We start from the raw sequence: 17,254 nt of genomic DNA, 5'->3' as shown, positions 1-17,254 counted from the left end.
ATGAATATATTTCAATTGTTAGAAGACAGAAAATCACTCGATTTTTAATTAATAGTTAATGGAAATAGACAGGCTAAGTAAGTGTTGGTCATACTATGTTTGTTTACAAGAAACTAACCGGTAGTGAATGATTAAATGCTTCCCTTAGCCATGTGGCAGCGCTGCTTAAGTGTGCATCATCAGGTCCAATGTGGCTCAACTCAGTCATGCTCTGAGTCTAGGCGGAGAGAGAAAAGCACAACCATTTAATTGATGTTCTCTTCCGTCAATGTTCATAAACCCCCAGCCTTCTCTAACAATGTAATCAGGCAGGGCACCTTCATTTCTAGCTATAGAAAGTATAGGCTTAAAGAGGAACATCAACTCCACTCTCCACTTCTTTGGAAAGCATACAGAAACTACTCTGAGAAGACAAAGAATATACTGTTGATGAAATGGTGTATTCGTGTTGAATCCTCTCCTGTGTATTTCATTATTATACTGTCTCTGATCTTTGAGTCTCCCCAGGAAGTTAAATCTCTGGAGACAGTTCAAAGAAAAGCATTGCCAACTAAGTGTAATTAGCGTGTGGCAAGAATTGAAATTATTAGAATGCTGGTGGTGCTTTGTTCATTTAAATGCAGGCGGGGGAGGAAAAATAACAATACTGCCACCATCAATAGATGTGGCTTAGGTGCGCTGTTTATTTTTCTTTAATTACCGCAGTACGAATTATTGCAGATTTAAATTTATCAGAGATATTCAATATCACATCTATTACATTGAATTTAAACAAATTATCAGGCTCTCGTTTATTTTTCACATTTTCAGACCTAGCTCAACTCATCAAGACATCACAAAATATTATTAGGGACTAACAGTGAAAAGCAAAATCAACAATATCCCCATGTCATTATTTTGCATATATTACCTGGGATTTCTGAATAGCAAATTGTTATTGTTAGAGATTTAAATGATCACGAAAGCCCTGCTTTTTCTTCTCCTTTGAAATGCACTCATTTCAGAACGACTTCTATTCAGTCAAATCCCATTATGTTCCAAATGACTGTGTAATTCAGCTCTGCTCCAGAAAAGAGATGCACATCTACCTGTATGTTTTGGTTGTTGGTGGGCAGAGCTGCCACTGTAACAAGCCTATCTGGCTTCAGAGCCAGCAGGATCCCTGTAAATCTTATCAAAGCTGTGCTACAAGGCGATAAGCCCTTTTCATATTTGAAATAGCCCACTGATGGATACCTATCTCCGTTTCGCCATTGAAAAACCAAGACACCTATGTACAGAGACCGTCTAACACACTTGTGCCTCCCATCACTTTCTCCCCCTTTCCTTTAACCCCAATCAAAAACGTTATCGCTGTGTCAAACGAACGGAGATTACACCTCTCTGTCCTGGTTGAGATCTAATCAACAGGCCCAGAACCACCGGTGGGATCCACTCTTGCTCTGTGGCTGAGCCATGTTGTTTTGTACTCTCTCTCCCAGTAGGGACTCCCCACAATGCAGACAAAAGGCAACACCGACCTATCTGCTCCATACAGCTCTAGTACACCACACTGCATTGTACCTGCTAGCCTAGTCGCTTCAAAGCACGTAATTGTGTGATGTGAATGATACTTGCAGCACTAAAGATAAAATCACTTTGGCTGCACGCAATACTTGACTCGCGCTGTTAGCCTACCAGTGACATCATGGGTTAATTTTTCAACAGATAAATATTGTCTGTTTCTCAAAAATGCATACTACCGTGCTCGGAGCATGCAAATCGGAGCACGGGAGTGTCGGAGTATGAGTCCAAATCAAAGTATGCGAAACGGAACACGGAGGACACTTCTCGAATGCGTACTCCATTTGTACATATTTTGAAGCATGCATCCATGCAAGCTTCAACGGAAAGTATGCAAAGAAATATGATGCAGCCACGTAAAAATGACAAACATTTTCTTGAGCTGGAGCGAGACTGTTGTAGATTATTTTTGCCTGTTTAACTGGCTGGCTGGCTGGCTGGCTGGCTGGCTGGCTGGCTGGCTGGCTGGCTGGCTGGCTGGCTGGCTCACAATTCACATATATCTGTCACACCCTGATCTGTTTCACCTGTCTTTGTGCTTGTCTCCACCCCCCTCCAGGTGTCACCCATCTTCCCCATTATCCCCAGTGTATTTATACTTGTGTTCTCTGTCTGTTGCCAGTTCGTTTTGTTCATCAAGCCTACCAGCGTTTTCCCCTTGCTCATGTATTTTTCTAGTTCCTGTTTTCTAGTTTTCCCCGGTTTTGACCATTCTGCCTGCCCTGACCCTGCCTGCCATTCTGTACCTTATGGACTCTAATTACTGACCTCTGCCTGCCCTTGACCTGTCGTTTTGCCCTGTTCTAGTAATAAACTTGTGTTACTTCGACACTGTCTGCATCTGGGTCTTCTCCTGAAACGTGATAATATCTAGCTGATAATTATGCAATTAAACGTTTGCTTTGTGTATATTTTATTTTGACTCTATTGTTGCCACTGTCCTGGCTGGAATAAGGTTCAGTGAATGGGGAGATGCAGCATGAGGTAAAACAGTAGGGGGAGTGCAGGTGTTTCTCAAATGAAATGGTTTATGCGTTCGCCACACTCTCCTCCTCACAGCAACGTACTCAAGAGAACGTCCTCGGAGAATGCACTTGGAGCATGAGAGTGTGGAGCACGATAGTATGCATATTGAGAAACACCCGTTGACTGCTAAATAGAATTGAAGAGCGATCTGATTCTATGTCTTTTTTTTCCTAGTTTCCTACCCTCTATGCGCTTGGTTTTTCATTACACTGGTGCTAATCCTCGTATTGAATCATCGTTATTCTTCTGAATATATGGCTCCGTTTTTGAATCCGACTGTAATAAAGGGATAAGCGTTATTGCACGTTACGTAGGGAACAGAGAATACATTGGTAGTGAGTGTCATGACTTTAAAATAAGATATATTAGGCTAATTATTAGTAGTCAGCTCATTAACCCCTCTTAGTCTACTGCCCTAATGGCCTAGTCACAATCCCGAAAGGTTAATGACGGTAAGGAGAGAATGTTGGAGTGACGTTTCCATTTTTAGCAAGGTCTTGCCATGCTTGGGCCAAGTACTGGGGATTACTGAGCCTGGGTAAGCAGATGCTGTATGTGTAAACATGTACTGTTGTAAACAATGTGCATCGTGACACATCCTCTATTCTAATGCTTCTAATTCATGGTTAACACTTACAGAGGCTTTCACCTACCTTACTTCCTGCACTCAACTGCGGTGAGCTTGAACTTTAACACTTGGGTTTGATGCTGGGGATTACTAAACATATACACAGAGTGTACAAATCATTAGGAACACCTGCTCTTTCCATGACATAGACTGACCAGGATAATCCAGGTGAAAGCTAGGATCCCTTATTGATGTCACTTGTTAAATCCCCTTCAACAGTGTAGTTGAAAGGGAGGAGACAGGTTAAATAATGATTTTTAAGCCTTGAGACGATTCAAAGGGTGAAATGGCAAGACAATTTAAGTGCCTTTGAATGGGGTATGGCAGTAGGTGCCAGGCACACTGGTTTGAGTGTGTCATGAACTGCGCAACAGTTTCCCATGTGTATCAAGTATGGTCCACCACCCAAAGGACATCCAGCCAACTTGACACAACTGTGGGATGCATTGGAGTCAACATGGGCCAGCATCACTGTGGAATGCTTTCTATACCTTTTAGTCCATGTCCCGATGAGTTGAGGCTGTTCTGAGGGGCAAAAGGGGGTGCAACTCAATATCCGGAAGGTGTTCCCAATGATTTGTACACTCAGTATATGTGTATGTGTGAACACGTATTGGTGTAAACAACATGCATCATGACGCATCATATATTCTAATAATGGTTCGTATTAAGCAAATACAGAGGTTTTGGGTGTTTATTTACACTCAACGACAGTAGTGCCGAGCTCAAAGCCTGAAACGTTATACTGCAGGGTAGAAGAGGATATAAAATAAAACTGTAGGTGAGAAATAGAAGGGTAGGTCAGAAATAGAACTGTCGAAAAATAAGAAACTGGTAGCAAAGCGAAAAATGTCAACCCTGTTTGGGATGCATTGAGTGGCCAAAAGGGAGAGAAGTGAACAGACAGAAATAGGGACTTACATTTCAATCTCTATTTAGGTCTAATCTATGGAGACATTTCATCGGAGCAAAACGTTTGCTTTGTGATAAATAGCATGGTAGAGGCGCCGACAGGTACAGACGGAGATGGAGATTGAGATCAAGAGAATGTGAAAAAATCAAAGATGAGCAAAATATTAAGAAACCAAACAGACATTTTCCGCTTGGAACATGTGACACAACATTAAAAATCTCTCAGTGTATGTAACCACTTGGTCACCGGTTTATACCTTTGTGTGTTGACCGCTCCACACTTCTAAGGTTACGTGACGGATGTCAAACAACAGATATAGGACTATTAGAAACCATACCAGAGGCAGGATTAAGTTAGATAAATATATTCATCTCTTCTCAGAGGGTAATAGCCTAGTTTGTTGGAAAGTGGTGGAGACCGGCCCAGTAATAATGAACAACAACAGGACTGAGTGCACTTGACGTGCCATTAGCTGTCCTTTCCTTTCAATACACATAATAAATGTCCATGGGATGAAGGGGAGCCACAGTAAAATGGTGTGTGTGTGTGCTTGTGTGTGTGTGTGTGTGTGTGTGTGTGTGTGAGTGCATATGTGTGGCTTATGGCTTTGGGCCCGTGGACCCTAATGGCCATAATGTGATACACTGGGTTCATAATTCAAGTTGGAATGCCGGGTGATTAAATCTTCATTACCACGGGTCTGACTCATTCCACTTCCACGTAATTTATTGTACTTATTCTCCATGATGGAAGGTACACAAACCGACCAATACGAAAAACCTATAAAATGTCACAAAATAACAAATATATAAAGAAGAAAAGCACTTGAAACCAGGCTATTTACTAGACACAGTATTCTTTGACACATTCCCCCCCTAACAATTCAAAGACGAATCGCCATTGGGCGATGGCTGACATTTCTCCCAGTCATGGAGCATGGACTTGTTATTTGGGCGAGTCTTATGGAGACGTTTACATCTGACAGGCATCCCTCCTTTTAATGATGGCCATCCTCTCCTGAGCAAGCGCCAGTGAAGGCATCTCAGAATAAGAGCGTAGCCGCATAATACACTCTAGTCACTGAGGAGACACAGAGGAGTCTCCCCAATGGGACAGAGGAGCAGCCAGCATCTGTGTCTCAATTAATACCCTGTTCCCAAATTAGTGTACTTCTTTTGACTAGACACACAGAGGGTTCTGAATAGGACCCTTGTCGAAAATAATGCCCTATATGGGGAATATAGGGTATTATTTGAGAGACGGCCTACAGTGTGTGCTTCCCCAGCCATATACAGTGTGAGCTGTGTTGACAGTGACCCTGTTGCTGCTTGTCCTACAGTCGTCATTACAGGATGATTGACACTGTACTGACTGGTGTTTGATCAGAAAAAAAGCACAGTACTACATTAGCTGAAATAATGTGTGCAATAGAAATGCAATAATGGCACAGCAGTATAGTAGTATGTTAATATATGAGAGGCCTGTCATTGGTGTGTTTATGTCTTAAAGGTCCAGTGCAGTCAAAAACTTGATTCTCCCTGTGTTTATATACACTGAGCGTACAAAACTTTAGGAACACTAATATTGAGTGTCAAGATCTCCAACACTGCTGGGATTTTCATGCTCAACAGTTTCCCATGTTTATCAAGAATGGTCCACCACCCAAAGGACATCCAGCCAACTTGACACAACTGTGGGAAGCATTGGAGTCAACATGGGCCAGGATCCCTGTGGAACACTTTCGACACCTTGTAGAGTCCATGCCACAATGAAATGAGGCTGTTCTGAGGTCAAAACGGGGGGTGCATTTCAATATTAGGAAGGTGTTCCTAATGTTTCTACACTCATATAACGCCCTGTATGTGTTTTACTAGGACTTATTTATGAAAATTAATATTGCATTATGTCATTTCTATGTTTGTTAAATCAGTGGTGTAAAGTACTTAAGTAAAAACACTTTCAAGTACTACTTAATACATTTTTGGGGGTGTCTGTACTTTACTATTTATATTTTCACAAACTTTTACTTCAATACATTCCTAAGGAAAATAATGTACTTTTTACTCCATATATTTTCCCTGACACCCAAAAGTACTCGTTACATTTTGAATGCTTAGCAGGAAAAAAACATTTTCAAATTTTCACACTTATCAACAGATCATTCCTGGTCATCCTTACTGCCTCTGATCTGGTGGACTCACTAAACACACATTTTTATTTTTTAATTGATGTCGAAGTGTTGTAGTGTGCCCCTGGCTATCCACAATTAAAAAAAATAAAATGCAATTGTGCCGTTTTGGTTTGCTTAATATAAGCAATTTAAAATGTTTTTTACTTTTGATTCTTAAGTATATTTTGCAATTACATTTACTTTGATACTTAAGTGTATTTAAAATCAAATACATTGACTTTTACTCAAGTAGAATTTTGCTGGGAGTCACGTGTGCTCCTTCTCCGGCCTCTAGGTCACCAGGCTGCTCGTTATGGCGCACACTTGTCACCATCGTTACGCGCACCTGCGCATCATCAGACTCACCTGGACTCCATCACTTCCCTGATTACCTTCCCTATTTACATATTATATATATATTTTATTTTTTATTTAGGGTAGGATCAGCTTAATATTGCGGAAAGATTGCTGCTTCCAGTAATGTAATTGTCTGCATCATTTCCAATCCCCCATATCTTTTTTTGGTAAATATATATATCCATATGCATACACGTACATACACATATGCATACATATACACATACATACATACACATACCTATATAGATACACATACTTTTTTTTGAAAATACCTTTATTATTCCCCGCAAACCCTACCACCCTTCCCCCAATTGGAGTAAACCAATAAACAATAACACTTAGGCTTCTACCTTCAGTTTATACATACTATACACATTTTACAGACACAATCTATTTTACAATAGTTATATTTAGTTTGTTTTTAGTCCTTACTCTATTTCTGATGTCCATCCAGTTTGTAACTGTGCTATTTCACAAAACTTCTGAACCTATATACATTTGACAGACCCCGTATGTTTTACATTGGTTATCTTGTTATTAGTCCCACCCTTCAGCTCCATTCAACCCCTCCCATTTATCGCTTAACACCATCCATTTTGGATTTCTATTTGCCAGATATTTTTCAACTGTGCTGTGATGCTTCACAAAAGTACTGAATCTTTCTATTCTCATAGTTTCTACAGATTGTAAATTAAAAATACAAATTTTTGCTAAAATAATAATTATATTATTGATTGATTGACTATGGCTTTTCAAATCACCCAGTATTGCTATCTGCAGCGTTAGTTCTAGGCAAATGTTGCAATTCTTCAGCCATTCCTGGAACTGTGACCAAAAACGAGCTACATATGGACAATACCAAAATAAATGATCTAATGACTCTGCCTCCTCACTGCAAAATCTGCAGAGCTGGTAAGATTGTATCCCCCATATATATAATGTTCTATGGTTGCAAGAATTTTGTATAGTAATTTAAATTGAAAAATGTGAAGTTTTGAATCCAGCGTTGTTTTGCGTATCAATTCATAAACCATGTGCCATGGAATGGATACATTGAAAATCTCTTCCCAAATATTTTGCAATTTATATGGCACAGCTGTCCGTTTTTTGGTCCTTAAATGAAATTTGTATATGTTTTTAATTATTACACTTTTCTTTAACCATTTAATGCAGGGCTGACATAGAAGTTGCTTACTTTTTTCCCCTTCTACTTGCCTCTTCCATTTTTGTGGTAATATTTTTGAGATTATTTCCTTTTCAAACAACCGAAAGTGAGCAGGTGTAATCTGAATAAAGGGAAAAAGGCCATTCTTGAACAATGGATGAGACATTCCTATCAATTTACTAGAGAACCAGTTTGGATTTAAGTATAACTTTTGTATGACTGATGCCTTTAGTGAGAGGTCTAATACTTTAATATTTAATCATTTCTGCCCTCCGAATTCATATTTGTTATATAAATAGGCACTTTTAAATTTGTCTGGCTTGCCATTCCAAATAAAATTGAATATTTTTTGTTCATATAATTTAAAAAGCAGGTCACTAGATGTAGGCAAAACCATAAGCAAATAGGTAAACTCTGATATGACGAATGGGAATGACGTCGGGTCCGGGAGCCGCTACAGGCTCTCATGCCTAAGGGGCGGCAGGTAGCCTGGTGGTTAGAGCGTTGTACTAGTAACCGAAAGGTTGCAAGATTGAATCCCCGAGCTGACAAGGTAAAAATCTGTCGTTCTGCCCCTGAGCAAGGCAGTTAACCCACTGTTCCTAGGCTGTCATTGAAAACAAGAATTTGTTCTTAACTGACTTGCATAGTTAAATAAAGTTAAAATAATCGCCAGGCTCCTCTGCCTCCGCCGGATCGCCAGGCTCCCCTGCCTCAGCCGGCTCGTCGGGCTTTCATGCCTTCACCGGATCGCCAGGCTCCCCTGCCTGAGCCGGTCTGTCAGGTTCCCGCACCCCAGCCGGCGACAGGTTACCACGCATCAGCAGGGGTGACCGGTCCGCTCCTGGTCCCCGGGATTGTCATTTTGGACGGCGTCCTGCGGCTGGAGACGCGCGTCGGGGAGGGGTTTACTGTCACGTGTGCTCCCTCTCCGGCCTCTAGGTCAGCAGGCTGCTCGTTATGGCGCCCACCTGTCGCCATCGTTACGTGCACCTGCGCGTCATCCGACTCACCCGGACTCCATCACTTCCTTAATTACCTTCCCTATATATATCACTCCCTTTGGTTCCTTATTGTTTCTGTTCCTGTGTCATGTCTGTGCGTTGTTCTTGTTTCTTATTTTATCTTATGTTGTGTTTATTTTTTAAAACACTCACTCCCTGAACTTGCTTCCCGACTCTCAGCACACATCGTTACACTGGGTGACTTTCACTTTTACTTGAGTCATTTTCTGTTAAGGTGTCTTTACTTTTACTCAAATATGACAATTGGGTATTTTTTCCACCACTGATGACAATTTGCATTATAGAATACATAGAGAATTTCGATCATGCCGGTGAACCTATTTTTTTCCATCAATGTATAAATAACCTAGATATTGTAGAGTATATTACTTAAAGAGACAACCAACAGTATCCTGGCAGATTATTGTGTATGCTTTGCCTCAAGGACTGCAGTATGTTCCACAGGGTTTCCACACTCCAATTTCTGTGTGCAAAGAAACCCAACCCAAGACACCTCAGAAATCGCTGCCAGCAATTTATGGGCCATAACCTCCTCTGTTTTAAAGAAATGGTTTACTGACTACTTTGTAGAGGCTTGCTGTGCTGCAATACCACTGGGTAGTACCACAGAGGTCCGTAGCTTCAGAACTGCGCAGAGAAGAACAAACTCAAAAACATCTGTCAGACTTAAAGCCATCTTGAGCCAAAGGAGGAATGCACATCAGTAGCGGAATCATCATACTCACCCTTTTCACGTCTTTTCCAAATGTCTCGCTGAAGCTGGTGCCCAGAATTTCAAACTGAACATGAGAATTGGATCCATTCGCTTTGAAATCCATTGTTCCTGTGAGACCCGTGATATGTCCCTGTGAGGAGAGAGAGAAAGATAATATAGTTTGAATTCATAGAGTGAGGTCTCAGTGTCATGACAAGACCAACTGTCAAATCAAATGTGATTGGTCACATACACACGGTTAGCAGATGTTAATGTGAGTGTAGTGAAATGCTTGTGCTTCTAGATCCGACAGTGCAGTAATATATAAAAAGTAATCTAACAATTCCCCAACAACTACCTAATAAACACATCTAAAGGGACGAATAATAATATGTACAGTTGAAGTTTGAAGTTTACATACACCTAGGTTGGAGCCATTAAAACTCGTTTTTCAACCACTCCACAAATTTCTTGTTAACAAACTATAGTTTTGGCAAGTAATTTAGGACATCTACTTTGTGCATGACACAAGTCATTTTTCCAACAATTGTTTACAGACAGATTATTTCACTTATAATTCACTGTATCGCAAAAAAGTTTCTGATAGGCTAATTGACATAATTTCAGTCATTTGGAGGTGTACCTGTGGATGTATGTCAAGGCCTACCTTTAAACTCAGTGCCTCTTTGTTTGACATCATTGGAACATCTAAAGAAATCAGCCAAGACCTCAGAAAAATAATTGTAGACCTCCACAAGTCTAGTTCATCCTTGGGAGCAATTTCCAAATGCCTTTTTTTTCCCAAATGCCTTTTCCAAATGCCTTTTTTTCCAAGTACGCAAGTATAAACACCATGGGACCATGCAGCGGTCATACCGCTCAGGAAGGAGACGCGCTCTGTCTCCTAGAGATGAGCGTACTTTGGTGCGAAAAGTGTAAATCAATCCAATAACAACAGCAAAGGAACTTGTGAAGACGCTGGAGGAAACAGGTACAAAAGTATCTATATCTACAGTAAAACGAGTCCTATATCGACATAACCTGAAAGGTCACTCAGCAAGGAAGAAGCCACTGCTCCAAAACCGCCATAAAAAAACAGACTACGGTTTGCAACTGCACATGGGGACAAAGATTGTACTTTTTGGAGGAATGTTCTCTTGGTCTGATGAAACAAAAATAGAACTGTTTGGCCATAATGACCATCATTATGTTTGGAGGAAAAAGGGGGAGGCTTGCAAGCCGAAGAACATCATCCAAATCGTGAAGCACGGGGGTGGCAGCATCATGTTGTGGGGGTGGTTTGTTGCAGGAGGGACTGGTGCACTTCACAAAATAGATGGCATCATGAGGAAGGGAAAATTATGTGGATATATTGAAGCAACATCTCAAGATATCAGTAAGGAAGTTAAAGCTTGGTCGCAAATCGGTCTTCAAATCTACAAACCTGACTCAGTTACATCAGCTCTGTCAGGAGGAATGGGCCAAAATTCACCCAACTTATTGTGGGAAGCTTGTGGAAGGCATCCCAAAATGTTTGACTCAAATTAAACACTTTAAACTTCTGACCCACTGAGAATGTGATGAAATAAATAAAATCTGAAATAAATCATTCTCTCTACTATTATTCTGACATTTCACATTCTTAAAATAAAGTGGTGATCCTAACTAAGAAAGGGAATTTTTACGGCAACGTTGTTTTGGGTCGGCTGCTGGGATTAGATCCAATGTCCTGGGTGGTGGTCTGAACAAAGGATCCACTTCGGGAAATTCGTATGCCTGGTCATAATGTTGGTAAGTTGACGTCGCTTTTATATCCAATAGTTCTTCCTGGCTGTATGTAATAACACTTAAGATTTTCTGAGCTAACAATGTAAGAAATAATACATAAAAAAAACAAAATACTGCAAAGTTTCCAAAGGACTCGAAGCAAGGCGACCATCTCTGTCGGTGCCATCCTGCTTTACCAAGTCCTTTAATATCAAGTTCATAATGAAATCGGTGCACTCCCTAACACGGAACCCAAACTGGCTTCACACGTGCGCCATCGTGCGCTATCGTGCATGAATGTATTTTTTCCCCCTACACCAAACGCGATCACGATATGTAGGTAAAAATATCAAAACAAACTCTGAACCAATGACATTAATTTGGGGACAGGTCGAAAAGCCTTAAACATGTATGGCAATTTAGCTAGTTATCTTGCACTTGCTAGCTAATTTGTCCTATTTAGCTAGCTTGCTGTTGCTAGCTAGTTTACCTGGGATATAAACATTGAGTAGTTATTTTACCTGAAATGCACAAGGTCCTCTACTCCGACAATTAATCCACACATAAAACGGCCAACTGAATCGTTTCTAGTCATCTCTCCTCCTTCCAGGCTTTTCCATTTTTTAACTTACATGGTGATTGGCATCTACACTTTCATAGTATTACCACGACGACCGGCAAAACATTTCGTCTTTCAATCACCCACGTGGGTATAGCCAATGAGGAGATGGCACGTGGGTACCTGCTTCTATAAACCAATGAGGAGATGGGAGAGGCAGGACTTGCAGTGCGATCTGCATCAGAAATAGAAATGACTTCTATTTTAGCCCTTGGCATCGTAGACGCTCGTTGGCGCACGCGAGCAGTGTGGGTGCATTAATTGAATAACATGGATTTCTAAATGTATTTTGCGACGCTCTCGCACACTACGTGTCTGCTCTGGTCAGCATGTGAGACAATTAATATTGTGGTTGAATCAGTTTGCATGTTTGAATCAATGTCACTGTGCTAGGGACTGGCCAATTTCTCTAAGACAAATACAGTCAAGCCCAAAATTATTGGCACTCTTGGTAAAGGTGAGCATAAAAGACAGTAGGTGAGAAATAATCCAAATACTGAGCTATATTGTATGCAAAGAAATTGGAAAATTATATTATTTTAGACTAATACAATTACTCAGAGAAAGAGAATTTGTTTAACAAGTAATAGTTTATTTTTGCAAATGTATAGGGGTCAAAACTATTGACAACCCTGTTTTCAAAACCTCATCTCATCTTGCGAGGATAACGGCATTGAGCCTTTTTCTAAAATGTTTTATGCGATTGGAGAAAACATTGGGAGTGATCTTACACAATTCCTCCATAAAGAATCTTTCCAGATCCTTGACATCCTTTGTCTATGCTTATGTACTGCTTTCTTCAATTCAAAACCCAGGTTTAAAATGGGGTTCAAGTCCAGAGATTGATGTTGATTTTCTGGCCAATTATCTTGGCAGCAAGATCCACTTGCTGCCAAGTTTCAGCCTCGTAACAGTGGCAACCAGGTGTTTGGCCAAAATGTCCTGGTACTGGGTAAAGTTTATGATGTTATTGACCTTAAAGGGATAGCTCACCCAAATTACAAAATGACACATCGGGTTCCTTACGCTGTAAGCATTCATTGGACAAGGTATGACAGCAATTCATGGTTTAGTTTAGTTTACCATGCTAACATTTTAGCATATGTGGCACAAATCCCATTCCAGTCATCATATAAGTGACTATGTTGAGCTTCACAATTTTAGATACATTTGGATGATTTGTACATGATGCGCCAAAAAATGCTAATATTGGTCCCATGACTTGAATGGGATTTGTGTCACATTAGCATGTGAAAACAGTGCCAAGGAAACTAAACCAAAGCACGGATGGATTAGTGTCGTACCTTGTCCATAGACTGCTTAGAGCAGTGGTCACCAACCTTTTCTGAGTCAAGATCACTTTCGCAGTTAACGACCATGCTGGAATTTTCCACTCAGATAATTTTTCTTTGAACATGATTTAACAAATGTAAGCCTGTGCAACATTAACCTAATAAAAACAGTTATTTGGGAATGAGGTTTGTGCAGTAGGCCTAATACAGTAGTCCTAATAAATGCTATTCTTGGCCTGAAATAATTACCAAATAATTAGCTTTTTTATTTTACTGGGCTGATGGTACCTGCATCTGATGGTCAGTCTCAGTGGAAGGAGAGAACAGCAGAGGGTCTGCCTCTTACGGTCCCTGCTCTCTCCTTTCCGCCTCTCACGGTCCTGCTCTCTCTTTTCCTCAGGTGAGACTGGGGTGTATTCATTCCGCCAAAGAGTTGCAAATCGTTTCGTTTTGCAACTAAAACAAGAGTTTCTATTGGACAAATGGAGGTAGGTCTCTCCCTGTTTCATTCAGTTTGCTTCTGTTTAAGAAACGTTTTACAACAAAATCGGCAGAGAATTAATTAACCCTGAACAGAGAGAGGGGACACCGTCACCAATCTAGTCGCATCGCATTATTCCTGCTTCATGCACAAATTCATGTTGTTACTATGAAATATTCCTCAATATTAAAATAGACTCGACGAGCTGTTAATGCAAATAAGAAGCACGTTTTATGTTTTGTAAAAGTGTTGAACATTGCTGAATAAAAACAAACATTAACTCACTCATAAAAACAGCAGCTCTTTGCTATATTCTTTGACAGACTCTTTCTGGTCATGGTTTTAAACATCATGAAATTTCACATAGGCTAGTATCAAACTTTGCTGTGGGGTCGTGGAAGATGTAGGTACGGTGATTTGGGCTTTCCAATTGGCCAGCACAGTAAGCACACTTGATTTAGCCACAGCTCTCCTGGTCCACCGGGTAGGCGGAGTTTGTCCCATCAAACAAATGACATGGTTCAAAATGGGAACACTGTCTTCATGGCGCGCAGGGCTTCTGAAATAAGTGCACCTACTGCCAACAGCGCAATACAAAAAAAATTTATTAAAAAAAGGAGCGCACAGCTTTATCATTGGCTTTTCTACAGAAACGTTTGGTGATCGGCTAGGGATGCCTTGAAGATCGACCGACCATTTGGTGACCACTGGCTTAGAGCGTAAGGCAAACAATATCCAATTTTATAATTTGGGTGAACTATCCTTTTAACAAGGGGGCCCAGGACCAGCGGAAGCAAGCTAGCCTCATAATACTAATTATCCACCACTGTCACGACTTCTGCCGAAGTCGGTTCCTCTCCTTGTTCGGGCGGTGTTCGGCGGTCGATGTCACCAGTCTTCTAGCCATCACCGATCCATTTTTCATTTTCCATTTGTTTTGTCTTGTTTTCCCACACACCTGGTTTTCATTCCCTCATTACGTGTTGTGTATTTAACCCTCTGTTCCCCCCATGTCTTTGTGTGGTATTGTTTGTTGTAAGTGCATGTGCACATTGTTGTCTGGTGCACGACGGGTTTTGTACCCATTCTTTATTATTCTGGATGCTGGTGGTTATATATATATATTAAACTGCTCCGGTTATTACCCAGTTCTGCTCTCCTACGTCTGACTTCGCTGCCACCAGTTATGCACCCCTTACAACCACCAAATTTTAACACTGGTGTGCTTGGCCAAACAGCTCTATTTTCATGTAATTCACCAAATGTAAACGCCTGGAGTTTGCTAAACGGCATTGGCAGTTGGATTGGAACCGGTGCTATGGTCAGATCACATGACAATAGAGCTCTTTGGGCCGCACACTAGTGGTGAGTATTGCGTCGAAAGAAGGATGCATTATACATTTAAAAAAAATAAAACATTTAAATATCGTGGTTTATCTTTGATGTTATTTTCCTTTTCTGAGCAATTATGTTAGTATGAAATAATAAAATTGTCCCTTTTATTGTTATTTATTTGTATTTATTTGATAGTCTTTTTTACTCATCTTTATCAAATGTGCCAATCATTTTGGACCTGACAGTATATCTCTCCACAGCCCTCTGTGGCTCATAGAACATTAAAGGAGCATGCAATTGAAGAACACACACAGGCATGCACACACGTTTTCCCACGCTGCTCTAAAGACCACATTTGGAAAATGTGCCCCCGAAAACCTTAGGAGATTCTGCAGCGCAAATCTAGTGTGTAGCTCCAGTGTTGAATGAAGATGTGAGTGCGGTGGATGGCAACAGGTGAAATTTCATGGAAGCCGAGGGCTGGCAACCATCTGTATCTCCCACAGCTGTGCATCTCCAGTTGTGACACATGTAGAGTGAATTAGATTCAAGGGCAGTTTATTTTACTCTTTTCTGCTTCATACAATTTTCACGGCCTTGAGCCCTTTTGCTTCGGAAAAACCTTGGATTCACAACTTGTGTTCCTTGAACAACCTTTCAGGTATTCAGCATGATGAAAGTCATGAAAGTCACTGTACAGTGCCTGGCAAAGGTATTCATCCCTCTTGTCGTTTGCTTAAAGAAAAAAATAAGCAAACGTGTTTGGTGTTCCTCAAAAGGCATGTGGGAGACTCCCCAAACATATGGAAGAAGGTGCTCTGGTCAGATGAGACTAAAATGGAGCTTTTTGGCCATCAAGAAAAACGCTATGTCTGGCGCAAACCCAACACCTCTCATCACCCCGAGAACCTTATCCCCACAGTGAAGCATGGTGGTGGCAGCATCAAGCTGTGGGGATGTTTTTCATCGGCAGGGACTGGGAAACTGGTCAGAATTGAAGGAATGATAGATGGCGCTAAATACAGGGAAATTCTTGAGGGAAAACTGTTTCAGTCTTCCAGAGATTTGAGACTGGGACAGCCCCCCCAAAATACAACCCCCCCAAAATCCATTTTAATTCCAGGTTGCAAGGCAACAACATTTCGCAAGCCTCTGTATATATATATATATATAAAAAAAGGTTAATATTCATGTAATAATATTCAACTAAAATGTTGTACTAAATTTACCATCTGGATGTTCTCCAGCATGGACCAGCCTCCATTCCATGGCTTGGTGGACTTCTTGATGCAGTTGAGACTGGCCATGCTGTGCCACTTCCTGTCCACCAACTTCCTGTGGAAAGCATTGGCTAGCGCCAGCACGCTGTCATACAGGTACAGGTTGGACACCTGAAGTACAGACAGTAAAAGGCACATAGAGAGAGTGAGGAGGGAGAAAACAGCATAGAATCACATATAGAACTCTAGAATGGACATTGGCATCATAGCAACATGACTGAGAATCAACCATCTTGGTCATTCTAGAAACTGATTGTAAAATGTTGTATTAAACAATACATTTCTAGGATCTCTGTTGAAAACACACACATCAGAGATTGGAGACCATGGAAACCAGTTAAACAGTGATATGTGATTAAATCATTGTTGATGCACAACCTATTCATTGTACAAAAGTAAAATTGAGGCTGCACCATTAGGGAATGGTAGGACTGGTGTGTTTTGATGTGTTTAATAGGACCAGGATTTCCAATGGGTATTGTCTGTTTGTGCGGTATGAGGACTTGGAAAAGTACTGCATAAACAAAGTTCAGAAAAGCTTTATAAACAGAGCTCTGTGGTTGTTTCTCTAAGCAGCGCCACAGATGTTGCTCTGGCTCTGATGGGGAGTGAAGGGGTGCTAATCCTAATTACCTCCGGGAATAGAAAGCACTCTGACTGGGAGTGGGACACAGCTGGGGACATCAGGAACCGCTGGGCTAAATGAGCCCCACATGAGGCCCCCCAAAACACACATGCAGGCACACTCTCAGACAGACACACACGCGCACGCGGGTGCGCATGACGCACACAGGACCGCAAGACGCCCACGCACACTCACACAGACACACATACACACACGCCCCTATCAAAGTGACACACAGCATGACAGTCCCCTTGACCAGATTTGAGTCCAGCGCCAGAGTCAACCCAGCGCCATGGAGCAGAAACTAAATG

General features: G+C 41.1%; 1 protein-coding gene across 3 annotated transcripts in view; it reads right to left on the bottom strand.

The window, feature by feature from the left end:
* Window positions 1–17,254, bottom strand: part of LOC115201131 (glutamate receptor ionotropic, delta-1) — a 436,103-nt gene that overhangs the window by 56,814 nt on the left and 362,035 nt on the right. For all 3 annotated transcript variants that reach the window (XM_029764453.1, XM_029764454.1, XM_029764455.1), the window contains exons 7-8: window positions 16,268–16,429; window positions 9,576–9,695 (exon numbers count right to left, since the gene is read on the bottom strand). In XM_029764453.1, the coding sequence (XP_029620313.1) occupies window positions 9,576–9,695; window positions 16,268–16,429 (282 nt within the window). The remainder of the gene's footprint in view (window positions 1–9,575; window positions 9,696–16,267; window positions 16,430–17,254) is intronic.

This window comes from Salmo trutta, chromosome 10 (genome assembly GCF_901001165.1).
Source record: "Salmo trutta chromosome 10, fSalTru1.1, whole genome shotgun sequence".
In the NCBI taxonomy this organism is placed as follows: domain Eukaryota; kingdom Metazoa; phylum Chordata; class Actinopteri; order Salmoniformes; family Salmonidae; genus Salmo; species Salmo trutta.
The sequence above is the reverse complement of the archived record's forward strand: the minus strand, read 5'-3'. Positions and strand labels throughout refer to the sequence as shown.